Source organism: Opisthocomus hoazin, chromosome 4, assembly GCF_030867145.1.
Source record: "Opisthocomus hoazin isolate bOpiHoa1 chromosome 4, bOpiHoa1.hap1, whole genome shotgun sequence".
Classification (NCBI taxonomy): domain Eukaryota; kingdom Metazoa; phylum Chordata; class Aves; order Opisthocomiformes; family Opisthocomidae; genus Opisthocomus; species Opisthocomus hoazin.
This window is the reverse complement of record NC_134417.1, coordinates 39,207,315-39,228,896: the sequence shown is the minus strand read 5'-3', so window position 1 is coordinate 39,228,896 and position 21,582 is coordinate 39,207,315. Positions and strand designations below refer to the sequence as shown.

Genomic DNA, 21,582 nt, shown 5'->3' with positions numbered 1-21,582 from the left:
GCCCTTCCAGACAGCATAGTCTAGCGCACAGATGACAAAAAGCAGTTCAGTTATATCTTGCTTACAGCCAGTTTGCTGTTCTGAAAGCAATGTTGGGACACATCTTGCAGTTGCTTACTTGGGTACAGTCAGGCTTTAATGTGAGAGCAACATACACAAGAGCTGGCAAAGAGCCTCGTGATTCAATTCGAAGTTTACGTATTTCTCACAGGTCTCGGCATTTTTTTTTTTAAGTGTGTAACAAAGGGACTAGATGAGTCTCGGCTGATGAAATAGATTTTGTGGTGATTTTTGATCTGTAGTTTTCTTTTACTGAATAACAGCAATGAACGAAGTATTACAAGTGCTCTTATAATGCTCGTATCTGTGCTAGAGAACTAATCTCTGTAGCTGATCAAAGGAAATCTTTTGAATGTGAAACTCTTTAGACAGGGAAGAAACATAACCTTTCCAATGTTTTATTTTAAATGCTAGATCAGACTCAGCCATTCTTTATAATGACCGGTCTGTGCTGGAGAATCACCATGTTAGTGCGGCATATCGTCTTTTGCAAGATGATGAAGAGATGAATATTTTATCTAATCTCTCGAAGGATGACTGGAGGTAAAAATTAACATGGTGGCTGCCCAGGAACGTTGCAGCATCACTATAGACTGTTATTTCCTTGTTTGAATGGCAATATGCATTATTATATGTTGCTTATTAGTATTTCTCTTGCTACAAGAAAGAGTTTTAAAAAGTGTTTATTTTGCGTATTTCTGCTTTCAGTTTTCACCTCTGGTAGTAAGACTATGGACTTCATGACAATGGATTGTAATATACAAATTAACTCCCATCTAATTTATAAGTCTTGCAGACACCCTTTTTACACATCCATTTGTAACTGAGTGTAGAGCTGGCCTGCTCTTTGTTCATCCTAAAGCATAAACGTAACCTTTATCTACTTTGACACTCCCTGCTTGGAAGTTATAAATGGAACTTAATGCAAAAAAGAATCCAGTCCAAGGAGCATAAATCAGAGTACTATATATGCCAAGGTGATGTAAGAAGCTGTAATTTAAAATAAGCCTCATGCAACATATGATTTATGTGCCAAAATCAGCCCATGATTTGCTTTCTAATAGCAGACAGTTCAAACTGATGAGGGCTTTCTGTTTTTATGTGTTTTTTCAACTCCAAGAGGTGGTACTTTAAAAATAGCCCAGTGTGCTAGACAGGAAGAATCCTGCTCCATGATCTCTCTCATGGGAGGGGAAGCAACTTGTGGGATCTTATGTGATGTGCGGTGCTTCCTGCATACACTTAAATGTGATACAGTGCTGAGCCGTCAGTTCATCTTATTTTAATATAAACATGGGGAAATGAGCCCTTCTCAAGGGCCTGGTTTCTAGAAAGCTGGTCAGTGAAGGCTCTACTTGCTAATCTCTTTAGCCTGAATTTCCATTTTATTTTGGCTTTTGAGCAGTGATGCAGTCCTATAGCTGAACACCAGGAGTAAAACTCAGTAACTTACGTGGCTTTCAATCAATGTGAGTGTTGTGGAGGAGTGGCCTGAGAAATTCTATCCTCCCATACAGAAAATAGTCTCATGGTGGGCAGCAAGCAAGAACTTAAAAAAAAAAAAAAAAAAAAGTTTTGCATTGAGGTGTTAAAAATCTAATTTATTTTTTTTTTAGCTACAGTTGGTAATGCCTTGTCAAATACTGGCAGCAAAGTACTGCTTCCTTTTATGTTGGTGGTGGAAACGCAAGGAACTAACTGTCTAGAAACCGCAGCCGTAGAGCCACTGGCTACAAGGAACAGCAGAGCAGATAGTTGAGTATGTTTTGTTGCATAGATACTGTCTTTAGGAAAATGATCTGCTTTGGAGCTTTAAACTGTTTTTGCTTGAATCAAAGCTAGCTGCAGATATTTCTCATTGATTCTGTAGCATCAACATGTGTGTTCTGTTGAGGCAGCATGCTTAGACCTGAAGTTTCAAAGATTAACCCATCTCTTTAAGAAATACTGTAGCTGCCTGAGCAAAAATATTGAGTGGCTTGGATTGCTTATGTGTTCTCTCTCAAGTAGGGCTTTATTGTTTTGTAGCTGCTGATCAAGCAGCAGCTGCAGAATAAAGGTCATTATCTGGATATGCTCTAATGCCAAAACATTGTGATTTTTGTGTACTTTTGCTTTTGACTGCCAGCTTGAAATCCCATAGGCAAACATTTGGGAAGCACTGGAAACATCAGCTGACTTTAGCAGCATCTGAGATGTTGAGAAAAAAAACCAAGAAGCTCAGAGTTTCCCAGACTGGGACTCAAAACCAGGACCATCAGTATTGAAAGATACTTTGTGAAACTATTAAAGTGTGTCCAAATTTAACTTCATTTTTGCAGACATACCTGATAAAACTCTCTCAGCGAGAGGCCCAGGTGATGGTTTTTGAAAAGTAAATTCTTAAGTGAATTAAGAGGTGAGCTCTTGCTCCTTTTTTCACAGTCCTAGTAAAAGAAAATCTGGTGGTCCATGGATTTTGCAATCCTAGGTGTCTATGTGGATTTTTTCACTTCTGTGGTATTCAGTCATCTAGGTATGGAAAGTATTTTCAGGAAAGAAATGGAGAAAATTAGAGCTACATTTTACTATTGGAAAATGAATTGGCACAGGTTTTGTAAGGAAAGCAGATGAGACTGAAAGAGATCTTTTGGGCAGGGAGAAAATAGTTGAATGCTTACTAGTACTTAAACTACATTTTCTTCTCCATTTTGAAAAACCTCTGTTGCTTGTTAGATATTTGAAAATCAGTTGAGTTGCCTCATTTCATGAATCCCATTTGTGCAAGTCATGAAGTAAATGAAGAAGCTATAACAAAACCAGATCACAATGAATTAAGAAATTAAACTGCAAAGTGAACAGATGCTTTCTAAGATACTGTTATAGATGTCTTTTCTGGCACTGTATTCATTGTTAATAATTTCCATGCAGTTTACTGAAACAGTCTGTTTAGCGCAAGCCCTTTACCGTCAAGTACAGGATTAAAACGGCGTCTGGAAAGTGTTTAGCTCCTTAACTCTGTATTGGAGTACTGCTTTGGGAAGTAACCTTTAATGCAATACTGACTTTGTCAAGTAAAGCTGCTTGGGGTTTCGTCCCTCTCATAATTCTGAGCCCACCTTGTCATCAATGTTACTCCTTTCAAGATTGCGGTGAGAAATCTTGAATGTTTTTTTGACTGAAGAGGACTTTGGTCAGAGCCTGCTTTTGTACATAGTAGCATGTGCATGGTTGCATAATCACACCCTTTTCTTGTAAAAGTTTGTTTCTGTGCATTCATGATGGACTCCTGCATATTCTCAGTGTTACAGGTTTAGTGAGAATCAGCCATTGAAAATGTTGCCTTGAATGTAACATTTTTCTTATTCATTTACACAAAAGTAAAGTACTGAGACTTCAACTGGACAAAATGAGCAAAATATCTCACTTCAGTAGATCTTACTGTTCCTTCCTAGTGTAGGGATTAAGTGATCGAAAATAGTCTTTTTCCTGTCCCTTGCCCATGAATGCAAGGGAATGAGAGTCCTTCACTAGGATACAGCTTGAAGGTGGACACAGATACCGAGCAAAGACACATCCAGCAAAGTATCCAACAAAATGATGTAATGGTCTTTGAGGCAAGAAAGTAAAGCCGTGAAGTAATTATTCTAAAGAGAAAATTAATACCTTTACCAGATGGATCAATGCAAGGCTTTGGAAGTATTTAGATGTAAAGTCAGCCGAAGTCTATCTCGGCAATCCGCAGTAAAGATGCCATAAAACTGCTTGCTTATGGGACTGTGTCCGATACCATGTTTACACCTGCATCATCTGCACAACATTGGTTAGAAATCAAAAAATCAAAGCCGTGACACTGGACACAGGGTGAGTTATTCTCTTCTCTTCTCCAGGCTGAACAGCCCCAACTCTCTCAACCTTTCCTCATAGGAAAGGTGATCCAGCCCTCGGATCATTTTTGTGGCCCTCCTCTGGACCCGCTCCAACAGGTCCATGTCTTTCGTGTGCTGAGGGCTCCAGAGCTGGGTGCAGGACTCCGGGTGGGGTCTCACCAGAGCAGAGCAGAGGGGCAGAATCACCTCCCTCTACCTACTTGCCACTCTTCTTTTGAAACAGCCCAGGGTACAGTTGGCCTTCTGGGCCTTGAGCACACACTGCTGGGTCATGTTGAGCTTCTCATCAACCAACTCCCCCAAGTCCTTCTCCTCAGGGTTGCTCTTAATCCATTCTCTGCTCAGCCTGTATTTGTGCTTGGGATTGCCCTGAGCCATGTGCAGGACCTTGCACTTGGCATTGTTGAACTTTGCAAGGTTCGCACGGGCCCACCTCTCAAGCCCGTCAAGGTCCCTCTGAATGGCATCCCTTCCCTCCAATGGGTTGACCACACCACACAGCTTAGTGTAATCGGCAAACTCACTGAGGGTGCACTCGATCCCACTGCCCATGTCGCCAACAAAGATGTTAAACAGCGCCGGTCCCACTACCGAACCCTGAGGAGCACCACTCATGCCTGGTCTCCACTTAGACATCAAGACATTGACCACGACTCTTTGAGTGCGACCATGCAGCCAATTCCTTATCCATTAAGTGGTCCATCCATCAAATCCATGTCTCTCCACTTTAGAGACAAGGATGTTGTGCGGGACAGTGTCAAATACTTTGCACAAGTCTAGGTAGATGATGTCAGTTGCTCTTCCGTTATCCACCAATGCGGTAATCTTGTCATAGTAGGCCACCAAATTTGTCAGGCATGATTTGCCCTGAGTTAAGCAATGCTAACTGTCACCAGCCACCTCCTTATTTTGCATGTGCCTTAGCATTGTTTTCAGGAGGATCTGCTCCATGATCTTGCAGGGCGCAGAGGTGAGACTGACTGGCCTGTAGTTTCCTGGGTTGTCCTTTTACCCTTTTTACAAATGGGGGTTATGTTTCCCCTTTTCTACTCAGTGGGAACTTCACTGGACTGCCATGAAATATGATGGATAGGAGTCTAGCAACTTCATCCCTTAGGACCTGCGGGTGCATCTCATCAGGTCCCGTGGACTTGTGCACCTCCGGGTTCCTTAGATGGTCTCAAATCCGATCTTCTCCTACAGTGGGCAGTTCTTCATTCTCCCAGTCCCTGCCTTTGCGATCTGTGACTCTTCTCGAATTGCTTTTCCTGACCCTGCTCTCTCTACCTAAATGTTCCTTTCCCTAATTCTGCAGGGATTATTAAAAGGCATGGGCAAGTTATCTTAGAATTTATTTTCAAATTTGGTAACTTCTGACTTTTTTCAGTGTCAAGTTATACGTGGAGGAATGTGATGTCTCCCTGGTTCCTAGCCTCCGGCCTTAGGGAAATTGTATTCTACCATGAGAGAAAACATCAGGAAGTGTAATGAGAAAGATTGAAATCCCTGATTAGTCAGCCAAGCAGCAGAGCCAGGTCTATAAAATAAACTTTCAGTACACAAGGGATCTTCAGTTGAGGGGACCTGCAAGAAAACCCATTCCCAAGCCCTACTAGAGCCATGATATTCTCAGTAGCAACCACTTTCATGTGACTTTTTGTTGACGTAGTGATCCAAAACAGGATGAATGAGAAAGCCAAGCACAGTTCTTCACTTTGCCACAGATCTCCTGGGCGATTCTGTCAACACGCTTTTGTTGGAATTTATTTCACCTAATGGAGAGAAGCAAATTGTCTAAGCTTTCTTCTTACTTAAGGGAACAAGGCAGTACCTGCAAAGGAAAATTCATTCCACTTACCCGAGGATGACAAGCACCAAAAATGTTTTTACTTCTGTACAGAGCAAACTTGATATGAAATCCTTGAGGTGCACCAAGACTGCCAGTTTAGTGTATTCCCTGGTTTGCTGCAAGCTCTGGGCTCCAGTAACCTGTGCTGGGTACCTGCCAATATACTCCAGGGCTCCACATGCGAGCAAACTAAATAGTGCTGTTGATTAGAAACCAAGGTGTAAAAAAAATAGTTGCCACCCTGGCCTGCTTCCTGCTGACTGTGAGGTTAAAGACCTTAAAGACAGAGGAGCTCACAGAGGTATTTTCTTCTGTAGAAGCAAAGCTCTGCTTCCAAGTTTTATTCCTACCGTGAAGATGAAGCTTTTTTTCTCACACATCTCATGAAGCAGAGAAGCGATGCTGCTTCCGTGCACATTGGCAAAGAACACTCGCATTTGAGTGCTCTCATCCTTCTTGTTTGATCAGTAAGACTCAGGAAGCAGGTGGGAGACATGAGCCTGTGGCTTGTATCCTACCGAAGGGAGTAGGGGTGCAAGCTGAGGGAAATCAAGCTGTCTATTTATTTGTATAGAAGGCCTTTGCTGTTCTGGATATCAAAAATAGCGAGTTAGGTGCGTGTGGGAGATAAGCAGGATGCTTCTGTACGTGCTACTGAGTCAGAAAACAATTTAAGTGTTCTGAAGATGAGTGGTCAGAGCCAGCCCCGAGCCTTCCCTTCTCCGAGCTGCACAGCGGCAATTCCATGAGCCTGCAGTTGTGTGCCTTGTGCCCCGGCCCCTCACCATCTCAGAGGTGATAAGGAATAGATATGGAAGGCAATACCGACTATTAAAGCATCCACTGGTGTCCTGGGGGAAGGTGTCATCTCTCCACTAGTTAAAAGTTTCCTTTCTCCCTTTGGCTCGTGCTTCTTGTCAAGGCCACTGTGCAGACCACATCTTTAGAGGATGGTTTGTCTTTTTTGTTGTGTTAGATTTTTAGGAGTTTTTAGGTGAGAGAGAGAGAGATGGTGCAGGTGGGGAGGAGATGCTGATGCGCACTGTGATGTTTGTGTGATGAAAACTATTTCGGATGAATGAAGACAGTTGCAAAAACAAAGTGCTAAAGCTGGTCAGAGCAAGAAGTAACAGCTGTGTGTATCCCAGGCTCCACTCTGACTGAGAAGCAAAACCATGAAATGGATAAATATCTATCTTCAGTCCTCTCTTTACTGTGCTTCAGCCTCATCTCAACCTGGCAACAAATGCATATACCTGTCATCGTCTAGCGTGTGTCTTCTGAGATGTTCTCTCATGCATTGCCTCTGTCCAGTAAGTTATCTATGTCCACACGCCTTGCAAAGTCACCTGCTGTTGTGATGCCTGATGTCTGATGTGACAAAGAAGATCTCTTCAGTGTTAAAATACTTCCTTTTTTAATGCCTCCGAAGTATTTTTCCTCTATTTTTTGGTGGAAATGGTGTTCTGAAATATGTGCAGAGGTCAGAGAACTGGCATGTTCCAGGTTTACATCTACAAAAGGGGAGCTAGAACTTGTGTGCCTGTGAGCACATGCTGGCACGGAAGTCAGTGCTCATTTGCCTGAGCTGAGCCCTTTGCTTTTGTATTTCAGCGGTAATAAGCTACACACAAAGTATCCCACGCAGACCGTTATGGTGGAGTTGCACTCCAGAGGAAGTAGTGAAGTGTCTGCTCTTTCCCAGGAATAATCCCGAGGACTAGTTGTTCCCACAGCATAATGACACCCTTTTCTTCTAAAAGTTTGGTTTTATGCATTCAGGTTCTTTTGCTTGTATTGACAGAGGTTTGCACTGCTGGGAATGAACTAGACCAGGGAACTGACCAGGAGTGAAGAAGAAAAAGATCCAAAATAATTTAAAATAAGTTTGTTTTCAGCCACCATATCGTCATCTTGAATGCTGTTGGCTATTCAGTTGATAGTGCATAATGGTAGGGAGGAGGAGGTGGGTAGGCTGGGGGAAGAGCGAGACCAGCTGATGATGCATGTTAATGTGGGTGTGGAAATCCTGGCATGGAGACTCCTTACGTGCCACCCATGGGACGGGGTGAGCACAGCAGTCTTGGGTCTCTGCACAGTGGTGGCCTGGGGCTGGAACTTGAGCGCAGCCACCAGAGGCAAGAGAGACATGCTCAAAATAGACTATTTCCTTCATGAAACATTCATGAAAAGTGGTAACTTTTATTTTTAAATGAAAGCTGACCCATTTCTGAATCTCCCAAATCTTGAGCTGGTGTGCTAACCTTGGGCTGTTTTTCCTGTGAATAGCTGAACTGAGAGAGAGAGAGAGAACATAAATTTGTATTGTGTGCTAGATCAGAATGTTCTGATATTTTAAAATCTCTAGGACATCCGTATTATCTTTAAAGGAATTTAAACTGGATTCTAAACAAGTTTGCTTAACAAAAATTCATATAGGAATAGTTCTAATGAATAATATCAGGGAAGTAATACAGGTTCTCAAAGCTCTTCACTGCGTATATGCATCATATATACTAGGAGATTTTTTTTTTTTTAAACATGCTGTTTTTCCTTTAGTAATATGACTAAACTCTCAACATAGGCATCAACCAGTTTTAGGCAACTGGATAGCGATTCAGATCCAAAAGTTCACCTGATTCATGCCGAGGCTTTAAACAGTCTTTTTACTTCCTTCTAAGAATGACCTATAAAAGAAATCAATTTAAGAGGTTCGTGCTTAATTGGAAAAGAAGTACTAATAGTAATATAGTCTTCAAAAAACATCCAGGATTTCTTTTAGCAAGGATTAGCCATTTGGCTTAATTTGTAGCCCTCCCACTCCTGTGTTTGTATAGAAAATCATTCCTCCTCTTCCCCATCCCTGAAAGAGGGATAATGGCAAGAGTGACATAGAAAGGCAGAAGTACTGTTAATAATTTGCAGATAAACAACAAAAGAAACTGGAGTGTGTCTGATGCTGGGTTTTGTGTTCCTCTTTCCTTGGTCCTCTCATCGTGGTGCCATCCAAAAGGGAATTCAGAGCTCTAGTGATTGAGATGGTGTTGGCCACTGATATGTCCTGTCACTTCCAGCAAATCAAAGCCATGAAGAATGCTTTGCAGCAGCCAGAAGGGTGAGTCACTTCACAACGCCGTGCAGTGAGGGGCTGCGTTTCAGCTGGTGCTTTGCCATTGTGTTTGACTTCAAAAGCTCCTCTCCAGAGGCTCTCACTCTCTTTGATGTCCACATCGATTCTCTTTCTGCTGTTGAATTTTGAATGAATTTGCTTAGGAGCAGACTGGCACCCCCCCTATCCATGCATCTCTATTTTGAGCTGGAGAACCAAAGCTTGCAAAGGTCACTGTGTTGGGATAAGCCTCCCTGAGCATTTACCTTTGCATATCAGGGTAACATCAAGGACGTGATCCAGCTGAGTGACCTCTACAGCTTGAGTATGACTCAAGGTACTAAGATCTGCAGAACACAACTTATGCACTGCCCTTCTGCAGATTGTATCAGCTGCCACGTCTGCAAGGGACCTGCTCCGTAAGCAGAGGACAGATGAAAACAACTTGAGATCCACTGCGGGAAGGACTAGAAGATAACAGATGGACCAGTATGGGGAAGGCCTTTTCTTCCACCCAGTATGTCACTGGGAAATGTATTATTTTGTCCACAGCTCTTCCCCGTAAAATTCCTTTTATACTGCAGAAAGCTTTGAGCGATGGTCATTTTTTCCACCCTGGACACAGGCCTGTCCAGAGCCTCCCCGAATTATGTCTGTATTAGACCAGAGGGTAGCTAGCCACTTGGTCCTCTTCTAGCGGTTTCAGACAGTCAAAAGCTGGAATTCAAAACCAAGACTACCCATCCCAAGAAAGCATTATTTACTGGGTTGTTGGTCTAGCCTCTCAGGTTATGGTTTTAAGAAATTACCAGCCTTTTTTATTCTGTGGAACCGAATGCAAGGATCACCTTCTGACCTTGCACTAGTTTTCTAACAGTGAAACATTTATCAATTACTGTGTAGGCTCATCATTGTCCCTGAGATCAGATCCTAACTGTTTAGTACAGTAAGGTGGTAGGGCCAGCTTCTCCTCTGAGCAACATAAAATGCACCCCAGCTGAAATGGGGAACACGGCAACTCTTCAAGCCTGCTTGTGCAGACAAGCAAGCCTGGAAAGGAGCTCAGCAAGGCTGAGCAAAGTTTCTTTTCGGACTTCTTAGTGCCTCCTTTACAACAGGAATGGTATATGTTGGAAAACAGAATGGTGCATGTTGAGACAGTCTTTCACAGTTATCTGATTTTATGAACACAGAAATCATTGCATTAATATCCTTACCAAAGATTCTAATGACCTCTTTTCCCTGCTTAGGTGAGATTTTTGTCATTCTCCACTGCAAGAGCAGACAATTAATTTGTTTGATCCTTTGGTTTTCAGAATTGACAAGCCGAAAGCCTTATCACTGTTGTTGCACACAGCAGATATCAGTCATCCAGCCAAGGCCTGGGATCTCCATCATCGCTGGACCATGTCTCTGCTAGAGGAGTTCTTCAGACAGGTAAAGCTAGGGAAGTTCCTTTGCATTTCTGCAGCACAGAGGGAGTGTCTAAAATCAGCCAAGGAAGTAGGAAAATATGAACACAGACCTTTTCTCTCTTCTCTGATTTTCTCAAGAACCTCCTAAATGATATGAAGCTTTCTTATCTGGCACCAGTAGCACTGGATATTACGCGTCTTGGGAAGTTAGAGTCTGATACACTGCCTATAGATATAAATGTTATCTACATAGTAGAAATTCCAATTTGGGAAACTAATATGTGTTTCAGATTAGCAAAGTGTAGAATATGTGACGTTCTGCTTAGCTGTAGAACAGATTTAGGTAGCTGCACTTTATAGAACTGTACTTATATTGTTGGGGTAGATGTGAAAAATACATTATCCTTACTTTAGTTGAAGTGAACGGATCTAGTTTATAGCTCACAGTGGACTGCCTGTTGACAGACCCACAAATCTAGACAAATCATTAAGCTCTGTGTGATAGCTATAAGCTCCCCAAGTGACTAATTAAAAGCATTTAAAGAGCTGCCTTAAAAAAAAAAAGCAAAAGTAAACAGAGCACTTAGGCGTGTTTAGGATACTTTTCACCAATATGAATTACTAAACTAAGCTGAAGACTAAATGCTTAATTTCCCTCCAAAGTTCAATAACTTAGTGTTTTATAGTAAATCTGAATGCAAAAAAAAAGAAAAATATATGACAATTTTTTAAAAGTTCTACTAGTTTTTTAAATGGCATCTGATTTTAAAGGCATTGTGGGAATCCCTTTTTAAGGACATTGCAAGAATTTGCTTTGAAATTATTTCTTTGATTTGTTTTTCAAACCAGGAATGGGTTTACTAGGTGGAAGCAGGATAGTCGTATCTGCAGCTGTCTCGGTGTTGCTACACAAGAGGCTCATGCAAGTAGGATGATTTTCACATACATTTGAGGGAAAACTCTGTGCATGTTTATGCTTGTCTAGCTCAAAATTATACTAGATGTATTAAAATACAGCACTGCGGAGTCCCCTAAAGACTGGTGAGGGAATTAAGATTAGCTAGATGTGAGATGACAGAATTATTACTTTAAGTTTTCATAAGAATAATTTTTTTTTCAGCCAACAAATCCAACTACAGTTTTGAATGACAAATGCCTCCATTTTCAGATAAAGCTTTATATAAAACTTGTGTTCGAGTTCCAAATTCAGATACAGTATTACTTACCTCTTCAGGAAAACCCTTAAGCTTACCATTAAGTAATAGACTTGAGCTCACTGAAGTTATTTAGTACTCGATCAACAAATACATCCCTACCTGGCAGCAGGAGAGCAACACACACTCTTCTCACAAGCTGAGAAGTACCAACAGCCAGAGAGGAACATGGTGGTAAGAAACCAGGCTGGCCTGCCATTAGGTATTTGTTTCCCTGTGCTCTGCACCTGCAGACCGTCTCCTGTCCTTTCTGTTACGTGCTCTGCAGAGACTTAAAGCCTGGCTTAACCTATATCTGTACAAGTCCCCAGACCTATGCGTTTCCAAGTATTTTGTGACATGACACAGGTCTTCCTACACCGAGTAATGATGCTGTAGGTGCATATGATGCTTCTGAGTACAATACTGGTTTTTTACATTCAGCAGCTGTAGTGAGCATCTCTTAAAGAAAACATCTTGAATGATTTAACTTGTTTTACTAATGCACTAGAGCTACCCAGGAGGGAGTTGCCCAAACAGCTTAGAAGTCATGTAGTATCTTTCTGAGCAGTCAGAAAGGCAGTTAGGGGTTCCTTCCTAAGGAGAGTTAGGCACCGGCGTTTTTAAGAGGCAGAAGGAGTGAGAGAAGAATGATGATTAGGTACGAGCTGGCATTGAGAGACTGAGAGATGTTTTTGCTGAGAGATGCAGCAGACGCAGTAAAGGAAGGTTACTTGGAAATACTTCTGTGTTTTGTTTCTGGTTTACCCTGATATTTGTGTATCAGACTCCTAACATAAAGCACAATTGTTCAGCAATAGAAGAATACTGTTGCTTGTTATTCCACCCAAAACTCTAACAGGACTTGTGGCCCCATTTCAAGTTTGTTATCTTAACAAAAAGAAGAAGAATTCAGCTCTTCTTATGCTTACAAAAGTTTTTATCTGATTGGTTTGCTGGCTTTTTTAGCTTCCATATGACCTAAGTCAGAGCACTGGCAAGAAGTTCAGCAAAGGTGAAATAAGCTGCTGATTTAAGGAATTGATTCTGTAGTACTGTTAACATGCTGCTTAAATTTGAATTCTTTGTGGGGAGTATTGCAACTATGTCATTCTGTATACCTTCTCAGCATAAAGCAATACGTTACAGAGTGACTGAAACAAGTTAAAGAGCTTTTTGAGAATATACACCTTCAAAGATTGGAAAAAAATGCAGTTATAACACTTGATCTTCTGCACCATCTTGTCATGCTAGAAAAGGACTTTCAGTTCTGAGGACTGGAAAGCATGTTTGGACTTAAGCACTTAAGTAAAATGTTGACAATGTCGATGTTTCCTTTGGAAGAAAAAAATAATCTGCATCTGGCCAGCCATGACCTGTGAATTCCTTATCTGAAGGACTAAAAAATACACGCAAAGAAATGCAAGGCCTGAAAAATCAGTCCTGACACTGATGTTTTCTCTTGAAAGGTTTGCTCTGAGAACTGAGTTCTGCTGGGTTCTCTGGAGAACTGCAGTGAGAATTGTTCTTGTGCTCGAGTGAGTTTTTAGTTGGTGCATAAAAGTACCAAGCAGGCAGGGAAAGCTCTGAGGAAGGATTCACTGGAATCAAGATGTTTAATTCACCGGCTTCTGCTTGTACTACTTTTCAAGCCAGGCTCAAATTCTCCACAATTTGTGTTAAAAAAACCCCAAACAAAATGAAAATCAAAACTTAATTACAGAAAGTAAAATGAAAGGCTTTTACAGGTGTGACCTAAGAAACCAAAGTGCAATGTGTCTTGTCTTTGTCTAATTTCATCTCAACTTTGTTTCTTCAGGGTGACAAAGAAGCAGAACTAGGGCTTCCCTTTTCTCCACTGTGTGATCGCAAGTCTACTATGGTTGCTCAGTCTCAAATAGGTATGTCCCTTTTGGTGCATGTAAAGCAGCATCTTAAAAGCAAAACTTACTCCTCCCCTGTGGGGCTACCATCATGGTGATCTCTCGTCATTTGGAACTATGTTAAAGAGAGGAAATAAAGCACAATGGCGTTATTTTCCCCAGACCAACAATTCAAAGCTGAGAAACCATTAAATTCGTGGTGGTGGTTCCATGCAGTAACCAAGATACCTCTGGTGTGTCTGCAGAGATGACTGCAGTGCCTGGTTATGACACTACTCCACAGTTTTCTAAGCTGCGAAGATGAGGCGCACATGGCAACATGTTGTGATATGAGTATTGCCGGTGGATATGAAAATGTGATGTCAGTCCCTGCGATGACAGGGGCAAAACCTGTTGTGTGTTTTTCCATTTATTCCTGCCACCCTCTTCCTCCCAGTGCTTCAAGCCAACCAATGTTTTTTGCTGAGGCCAAGCAAATAGCAAACCTTTTTCTGCTCCACCCATTCAGAAACAGAGCTTTCTACAGATTCACTGATAGCGCTTTTTTTACCTCTCCTCCAGTTATGGAGTGAAAAAGTAGCAGAAGAATGAGGCAATAAGCGTGGTATTTGATGAGAAAACGAGGAGCTAAGTGAAGTAAAGCTCTTCAGGAGGCTGGGAGCTAAAAAAGACAACAGAAAAAGTGTATTTTGGGGTGGATTTTTCTACCTAGGAAGCAAGTGAACTAAACAGAAAAATGTGATCTAACCTCGACTGGAGAATGGAGTGCCAAATGGAATAACAAAAGCGAGATAACAATGAGGGAACTGAGACCAGAAGCAGAAAGAGAGAGAATCTATTAAAGGAAAACAAACAAAAAATTTGAAGTATGAAACTTCTTTCAAAGAACAAGACAGAGATACCCCTGTACCCAGGAAAGTTCAGATTCGTATCTGTGGCTAAGAACTGTTTCTGTTTAAAATTATTTCATTGCTCCTGTTAGGTAAGCCATTCTCTGAGGGACCCCATCCCAGATTTCTCTGGCTTTGGAAGTTTAGACAGTTCAGCCAAGAATCTGGACTGGAGATGCCCTATGCAAGCCTGGCCTGGTTGCCAGACTTGTAGCATTTGCTGCTCTGCAGCAGTAACCCAGAAGAGCGGGAATGTGTGTAGAGTGCAGTGCAGCTGCTGACAACATCTGTGTTCTGCCAGCAGCTGGGAAGCGGGAAGCAGCAGCAGCCTTGAAGTGCTGCAGTCTCAGCTAAAACCCATGTTGGGGACTCCTGGGCAGACTACACCTACTGGTGTGCTGTGGGAGAAGACAGACTCTCCCTCCCTCTGGTGTGGAGGACAGAGCATGACTTCTCTTACACATCCCTTCTATCAGCTTTCAGATACATCCCTCAGTCCTTACAGGGAAGAGGAGTTGTGTTTCCCACGGGAGCCCTCTGCGTAGGGTTGTGTGTGCTTGGAAACCAGTTTTCCTTGTCCTCCTCTTTTGTACTGCTTTGCTCAGGAAGGCCAGGAGAGCCAAGAGGCTTCTGCAATGATGTGCGTTGTGTCAAGCCACTGCAAAATTAATGATGAGTTAAATGATCACCAACACAATTCCACCTCATACAAGAGGCATTCATCAGTATGCAGAGGCAGACAGATTTAGTCGTATACTATTTGTCATTATATCAGATTTATCCAGTTTAGTAATCCATTGATATTAATAGGCTCCTCTCTATAAATCTTGCCTTCTAACATTATAAAATTTTCATTTCTCAGTCTGCTGCACATATTGGCAGTGTCTTTCTGTAACATCTCCTTTGTTAAATCAAAACTTCTTATATTTTCTGGCTATCTACTGAGGTAAGGCTTTCAAAGTTGTAGGCTAGATTCTCAGACAAATCATCCATTCCCATTCATTTATTTACCCGATTAATAGCCTTAACAAATTATTTGCTGGAACAGTAGTTACTACATTTCTTTGTAAAAGCAAGTTCTTACTCAATTCCAGATTGTGCTATTATCTGCAGCAAGCAACCATCAGTTGCAAGCAACCATCAGCACCGGGCCTGCTGGCAACAAGTGGAGCTCAGCTATCACAAAGGGGGAAAAGAATTCTTGGCCACGAGCTGGCGGGGCTCATTGAGAGGGCTTTAAACTAGGTTTGAAGGGGGAAGGGGATATTGCCCAGCTCACTAGGGATGAGCCTAGGCTTGGAGTGCCAAGGCCAGGGGTGAGATTGACAGCCCAGCTCAAGTGTGTTTACACCAATGCACGTAGTATGGCCAATAAACAGGAGGAGCTGGAAGCCATTATACAGCAGGACAGCTACGACTTGGTTGCCATCACAGAAACGTGGTGGGACAACTTGCATGACTGGCATGCTGTCATAGATGGCTACAGACTCTTTAGGAAAGACAGGCCAACAAGGAGAGGTGGGGGAGTTGCTCTATATGTGAGGGAGCAACTGGAATGCATTGAGCTTGGCCTGGGGGCAAGTGAAGAAGGAGTTGAAAGCTTGTGGGTTAGAATTAAGGGACAGGCTCACACGCGTGACATTACAGTGGGTGTATACTACAGGCCACCTGACCAGGAGGAGGAGGTTGATGAAGCCTTCTACAGGCAGCTGCAAGCAGCCTCACAGTCACAGGCTCTGGTTCTCATGGGGGACTTCAACCACCCTGACATCAGCTGGGAAGACCATACAGCTAGGCAGGCGCAATCCAGGAGGTTCCTACAGAGCATCGATGATAACTTTCTGATGCAAGTGGTGGAGGAACCAACAAGGAAAGGCGCGCTGCTGGACCTCGTGTTAACAAACAAGGAGGGACTGGTGGAGGATGTGAAGGTTGGAGGTAGACTCGGCTGCAGTGACCATGAAATGGTCGAGTTCAGGATCCTGCATGGAGGAAGCAGGGCGATAAGCAGGATCAAAACCCTGGACCTCAGGAGGGCTGACATTGCCCTCTTCAAGGAGCTACTGGGAGGAATCCCGTGGGCCAGGGCTCTCGAAGGCAGGGGGGTCCATGAGTGCCGGTCGCTCTTTAAACAACACTTCTTCCATGCACAGGAGCAATGCATCCCCCTGAGAAAGAAATTAAGCAAAGGAGGCAGGAGACCTGCATGGTTAAACAAGGAGCTTCTAGCGGAGATCAGGCAGAAGAGAAAGGTGCATGGAATGTGGAAAGAGGGACAGGCCACTTGGGAAGAGTACAGAAACGTAGTGAGAGCATGCAGGGATGCGACGAGGAAGGCCAAGGCTCACCTGGAATTGAAGCTGGCAAGGGATGTCAAAAACAACAAGAAGGGCTTCTTCAACTACATCAGCAGCAAAAGGAAGGCTAGGGACAACGTGGGGCCGCTGCTGAATGAGGCGGGTGTCCTGGTGACGGAGGATGCGGAGAAGGCAGAGCTAATGAATGCCTTCTTTGCTTCAGTCTTCAGTGCTATGACTGGCCCTCAGGAATCCCAGGCCCCGGAGGTAAGAGAAGAAGCCTACAGAGAGGACGACTTTCCCTTGGTCGAGGAGGACTGTGTGAGGGATCGCTTAAGCGATCTGGATGTCCAGAAATCCATGGGCCCCGATGGAATGCACCCACGAGTGCTGAGGGAGCTGGCGGATGTCATTGCTGAGCCACTCTCCATCGTCTTTGAGAGGTCCTGGAGGACAGGAGAGGTGCCCGAGGACTGGAGAAAGGCCAATGTCACTCCAATCTTCAAAAAGGGCAAGAAGGAGGACCCAGGGAACTACAGGCCGGTCAGCCTCACCTCCATCCCGGGTAAGGTGATGGAGCAGCTTATCCTGGAGGCCATCATGAAGCAAGTGGAAGAAAAGAAGGTTATCAGGAGTAGTCAGCATGGATTCACCAAGGGGAAATCATGCCTGACCAATCTGATAGCTTTCTACGATGACATGACTGGCTGGGTAGACGAAGGGAGAGCCGTGGATGTTATCTACCTTGACTTCAGCAAGGCTTTCGACACAGTCTCCCATGATATCCTCCTGGGGAAGCTGAGGAAGTGTGGGCTGGATGAGTGGTCGGTGAAGTGGATAGAGAACTGGCTGAATGGCAGAACTCAGAGGGTTGTCGTCAGCGGCGCTGAGTCTAGTTGGAGGCTGGTGACAAGTGGTGTCCCTCAGGGGTCAGTACTGGGCCCAGTCTTGTTTAACTTCTTCATCAACGACCTGGATGAAGAGTTAGAATGTACCCTCAGCAAGTTTGCTGACGACACCAAACTGGGAGGTGTGGTAGATACACCAGAAGGCTGTGCTGCCATTCAGCGTGACCTGGATAGGCTGGAAATCTGGGCAGAGAGGAACCTGATGAGGTTCAACAAGGGCAAGTGCAGGGTCCTGCACCTGGGGAGGAACAACCTCATGCACCAGTACAGGCTTGGGGTGGACCTGCTGGAGAGCAGCTCTGCGGAGAGGGACCTGGGTGTCCTGGTGGACGACAGGTTAACCATGAGCCAGCAGTGTGCCCTGGCTGCCAAGAAAGCCAATGGGATCCTGGGGTGCATCAAGAAGAGTGTGGCCAGCAGGACAAGGGAGGTTCTCCTTCCCCTCTACACTGCCCTGGTGAGGCCTCATCTGGAGTACTGTGTCCAGTTCTGGGCTCCCCAGTTCAAGAAGGATGAAGAGCTACTGGAGACAGTCCAGCGGAGGGCTACGAGGATGGTGAGGGGACTGGAGCATCTCCCCTACGAGGAGAGGTTGAGGGAACTGGGCTTGTTCAGCCTGAAGAAGAGAAGGCTGCGAGGGGACCTTATAAATGCCTACAAATATCTGAAGGGTGGGTGTCAGGAGGATGGGGCCAAGCTCTTTTCAGTGGTGCCCAGTGACAGGACAAGGGGCAATGGGCACAAACTGAGGCACAGGAAGTTCCGTCTGAACATGAGGAGGAACTTCTTCTTTCTGAGGGTGACGGAGCACTGGAACAGGCTGCCCAGGGAGGTTGTGGAGTTTCCTTCTCTGGAGATATTCAAGACCCGCCTGGACAAGATCCTGTGCAGCCTGCTGTAGGTGACCCTGCTTCGGCGGGGGGGTTGGACTAGATGACCCACAGAGGTCCCTTCCAACCCCTACTATTCTGTGATTCTGTGATTCTGTGATCAGTTCCCACAAACAAAAAAAACACTGTGCTTTGTGAAATAAAATTGTGCTCTTGATTCTGTCAGGGACAGAGTCTAGAAATCCTGTTCTGGTGGCTCAACTTGTTTGTAGGTGCTGGTTTGCTGCTCTGAGGTCCCTGCAGATGCAACAACAGTGGGCAAGCATTTTTGTCAATGAAAGAAAGCAGACTGAAGGTTTGCAGTACAGACTTTTTCCATGGAAATGAAGCAGTCTAAGAGCACAAACTTCCTCAAAAGAAAGAATGTCTTACTGTCCTGTTGCTTCAGTTTGTGAAGAAATTGTTCAGAGTTTTAAACAATAATTAAAATAACTTGAATATCAAATAATGAAGCTGGGGTTTAAAGTCTGTTAATGTCAATGCTAATGACCAATTTATCACACTTTTTCTTCTTCAGTAGAATGAGTGTGGTAAATATTTCTGTACCACAGTGAAGTACAGAAATCAGAAGCGATTCATGTCTGAACATGAGGAGAACTTCTTCCCTCTGAGGGTGACAGAGCACTGGAACAGGCTGCCCAGGGAGGTTGTGGAGTCTCCTTCTCTGGAGATATTCAAGACCCACCTGGACAAGGTCCTGTGCAGCCTGCTGTAGGTGACCCTGCTTCAGCAGGGGGGTTGGACTAGATGACCCACAGAGGTCCCTTCCAACCCCGACCATTCTTTGATTCTGTGATATGTCCAGAAACCAGGCTACTTATCAGAGTGGGGAGGACAAACTGCAAAGAAAACCAGGGCAATACTTTTTATTTCCCAACAAGAATATCAGAGTTAGAGGTTGTCTGTGTGTCTCAGAGTGCAGGAAGCTTGTTTGACTGGAAATCAGCCTTTGTTGCCATTGTCCTCTTTTGCAGTTGATGAATGTAACAGCATCCTTTTACTTTTGTCCTTTGGCTGGCAAGAAAGAAAATTACAGCTTCAGAAAATATAGGCAGATAAGTGCATGCTGATGATTCTTTTTTCCTTTTTTTTTTTTTTTTTTTTGGTGGTGGGCTTTAGGAAAACTGTCCTCTATCCAGTGTTTGCCGTGGTGACTTTCTCAGGTGGAATGAATGAACACCAAGCACATGCCTGCAATCCATACTCAGCATGCAGTGTTAATTGATAAAATCATCTTAGTCACTGGGGTACAGAAATATTTACCACACTCATTCTACTGAAGAAGAAAAAGGATGATAAAATAGTTATTAGTATTAACAGGTTTTAAAACTCAGGTTCATTATTTGATATTCAGGGTTTTTAATAAGCAAACTAAATCTCCATATTTAAATCACAGTGTCTTTAGGTAAGAAGAGAGAGAACATGGAGTGGGGAGGCACTTGGGAATATGGCCTAAATTGCACAATTATTAATAAAGTCCTGAATTTTGTTTCTACAATAGCAGATTATGTTTCCCAACTTTATTATAATCCCCATTTTAAGGTACCATAGTTGAAGAACTTATTAATGTTATAGGGAATAGAGGAAAAGATACCACTTACCTTTGTTGATGAGATGCAAGACTTCTTCCAGGGAAAACTTGTTTCTTAGGCGCTGACAACTGGACCTTGTGTTTACATGCAAATGTTAAGTATCTCAGGAAGCAGATTCCACCACCCTGTTGCTGAAGTTAGTGATGCAGTCATGCATCTGACATCAGAGATTTGCATGTCTTGGGGTGGTTAGTGGTGATGGAGCAAATTGCAGTAGTATTACTTGCCAAGCAGAAGTGACAAGGTACCATGGCTTGGGTTTCTTTGGTCATTAAGAAGTAAATTTTTGGAGTGAAGGGGAATAGAAAAGATATATAGACAGGCAGAAACACACACCTATGTAAATCAAGTTCTCGTTATCCTCAGGATTCCTGTGGCACACTTAACACTGTTCTCAGTCAGTACAGTTTCCAGTGTTTTAACAAAATCATATGAAGTTTGCTGGGATTATCTAGGTTGTGATGTAGCCCACAATTTCCTGTCATGGTTTTATGCTGCATAAATTTCTGATTAACTCCCTGGGAGGGAGTTATTTTTTCCCTAAATTTGGATAGATAAGGCAGTCTCAGTGTTCTGGAGGCACATGATTCAGATGTTCAGATAGGACGGAATGCATATTTTCTCCAGATTTACAGAATGTTAGTATGAAATTCTGAGAACTGGCAAGTAATGTTTTACATTTAGCTAGGCATGACAATATACTTAATTACCCATCCTCTTAGAAATTTAGAAAAAAACAGGGAAGGGAAATGGAACTAAAAGGATGCTCATCTGCTTTGGACTCACGATTTGGATCAAAGCATCTGTGAATTCAGGTGCCTGGTCCCTGTGGTCTCTTCTCCTTTTATTGTTCTGTTATCACCAAGAATTGCCAGGGTCTGTTGTAGCGACATATCACAACCCAGTCAGAGAAATGATATTTTATTATGAATATGTAATTAATATTTGATAATTACAAAATCTTTTAAAATTGTAACAGTACGGAAAGACCTGAATCTTGATGTGCCTTGGGAGGGATTAAGGACATCATTGTTTTCTTGGCTACCTGCAGCACTAAGAAATATGCTAAGTGAAGTGCTAAAATGAACATAGAAAATCACCCTTGTCCCAGGTGAGAATTTAGGGGAAGCTGTAATATTACTGTATGCTCCCCACTCTCACATTTTTTTCCATGCAACTTGGATTTTCCTTCACCTCATGAGTTTATGGCCACAGGGCCCTTCGGTCTGGCCTTCCCAACATTCAGATCAGAGCCATATTTGTCTCTGCCAAGCTGTATACTGAAGTAGAAATTATTCATCTCTCTATTTTTTTCCTTTCCACATAAATCCTCCTCTTGCCTGCTTGACTGCTTCTGTTTCTGCTCAGGTTTCATTGATTTCATCGTGGAACCCACTTTTACTGTGCTGACCGATATGACTGAGAAGATTGTGACTCCACTCATTGATGAAGCTTCCCGCTCTGGCATGTCCGGGTTCAGGCGTTCCAGGTGAATAACCACGCGCCCTCTCCCTTCCCTCTGTACGTGCTGCTATTGCACCCAACTCCACTTTCCCCCCAACAGCGTGTTTTCTGTGTGGCTTAAAGCCCCATATCCACATTGCCAACACCTCAGCTCAGCTTGTGA

The 21,582-nt window shown here is 43.3% G+C and overlaps 1 protein-coding gene across 7 annotated transcripts in view; it reads left to right on the top strand.

The window, feature by feature from the left end:
• The window catches only part of PDE1C (phosphodiesterase 1C), a 383,698-nt gene that overhangs the window by 321,162 nt on the left and 40,954 nt on the right, over window positions 1–21,582 (top strand). For all 7 annotated transcript variants that reach the window (XM_075418641.1, XM_075418635.1, XM_009943060.2 and 4 more), the window contains 5 exons: window positions 475–603; window positions 8,792–8,893; window positions 10,204–10,324; window positions 13,315–13,396; window positions 21,324–21,444. In XM_075418641.1, the coding sequence (XP_075274756.1) occupies window positions 475–603; window positions 8,792–8,893; window positions 10,204–10,324; window positions 13,315–13,396; window positions 21,324–21,444 (555 nt within the window). The remainder of the gene's footprint in view (window positions 1–474; window positions 604–8,791; window positions 8,894–10,203; window positions 10,325–13,314; window positions 13,397–21,323; window positions 21,445–21,582) is intronic.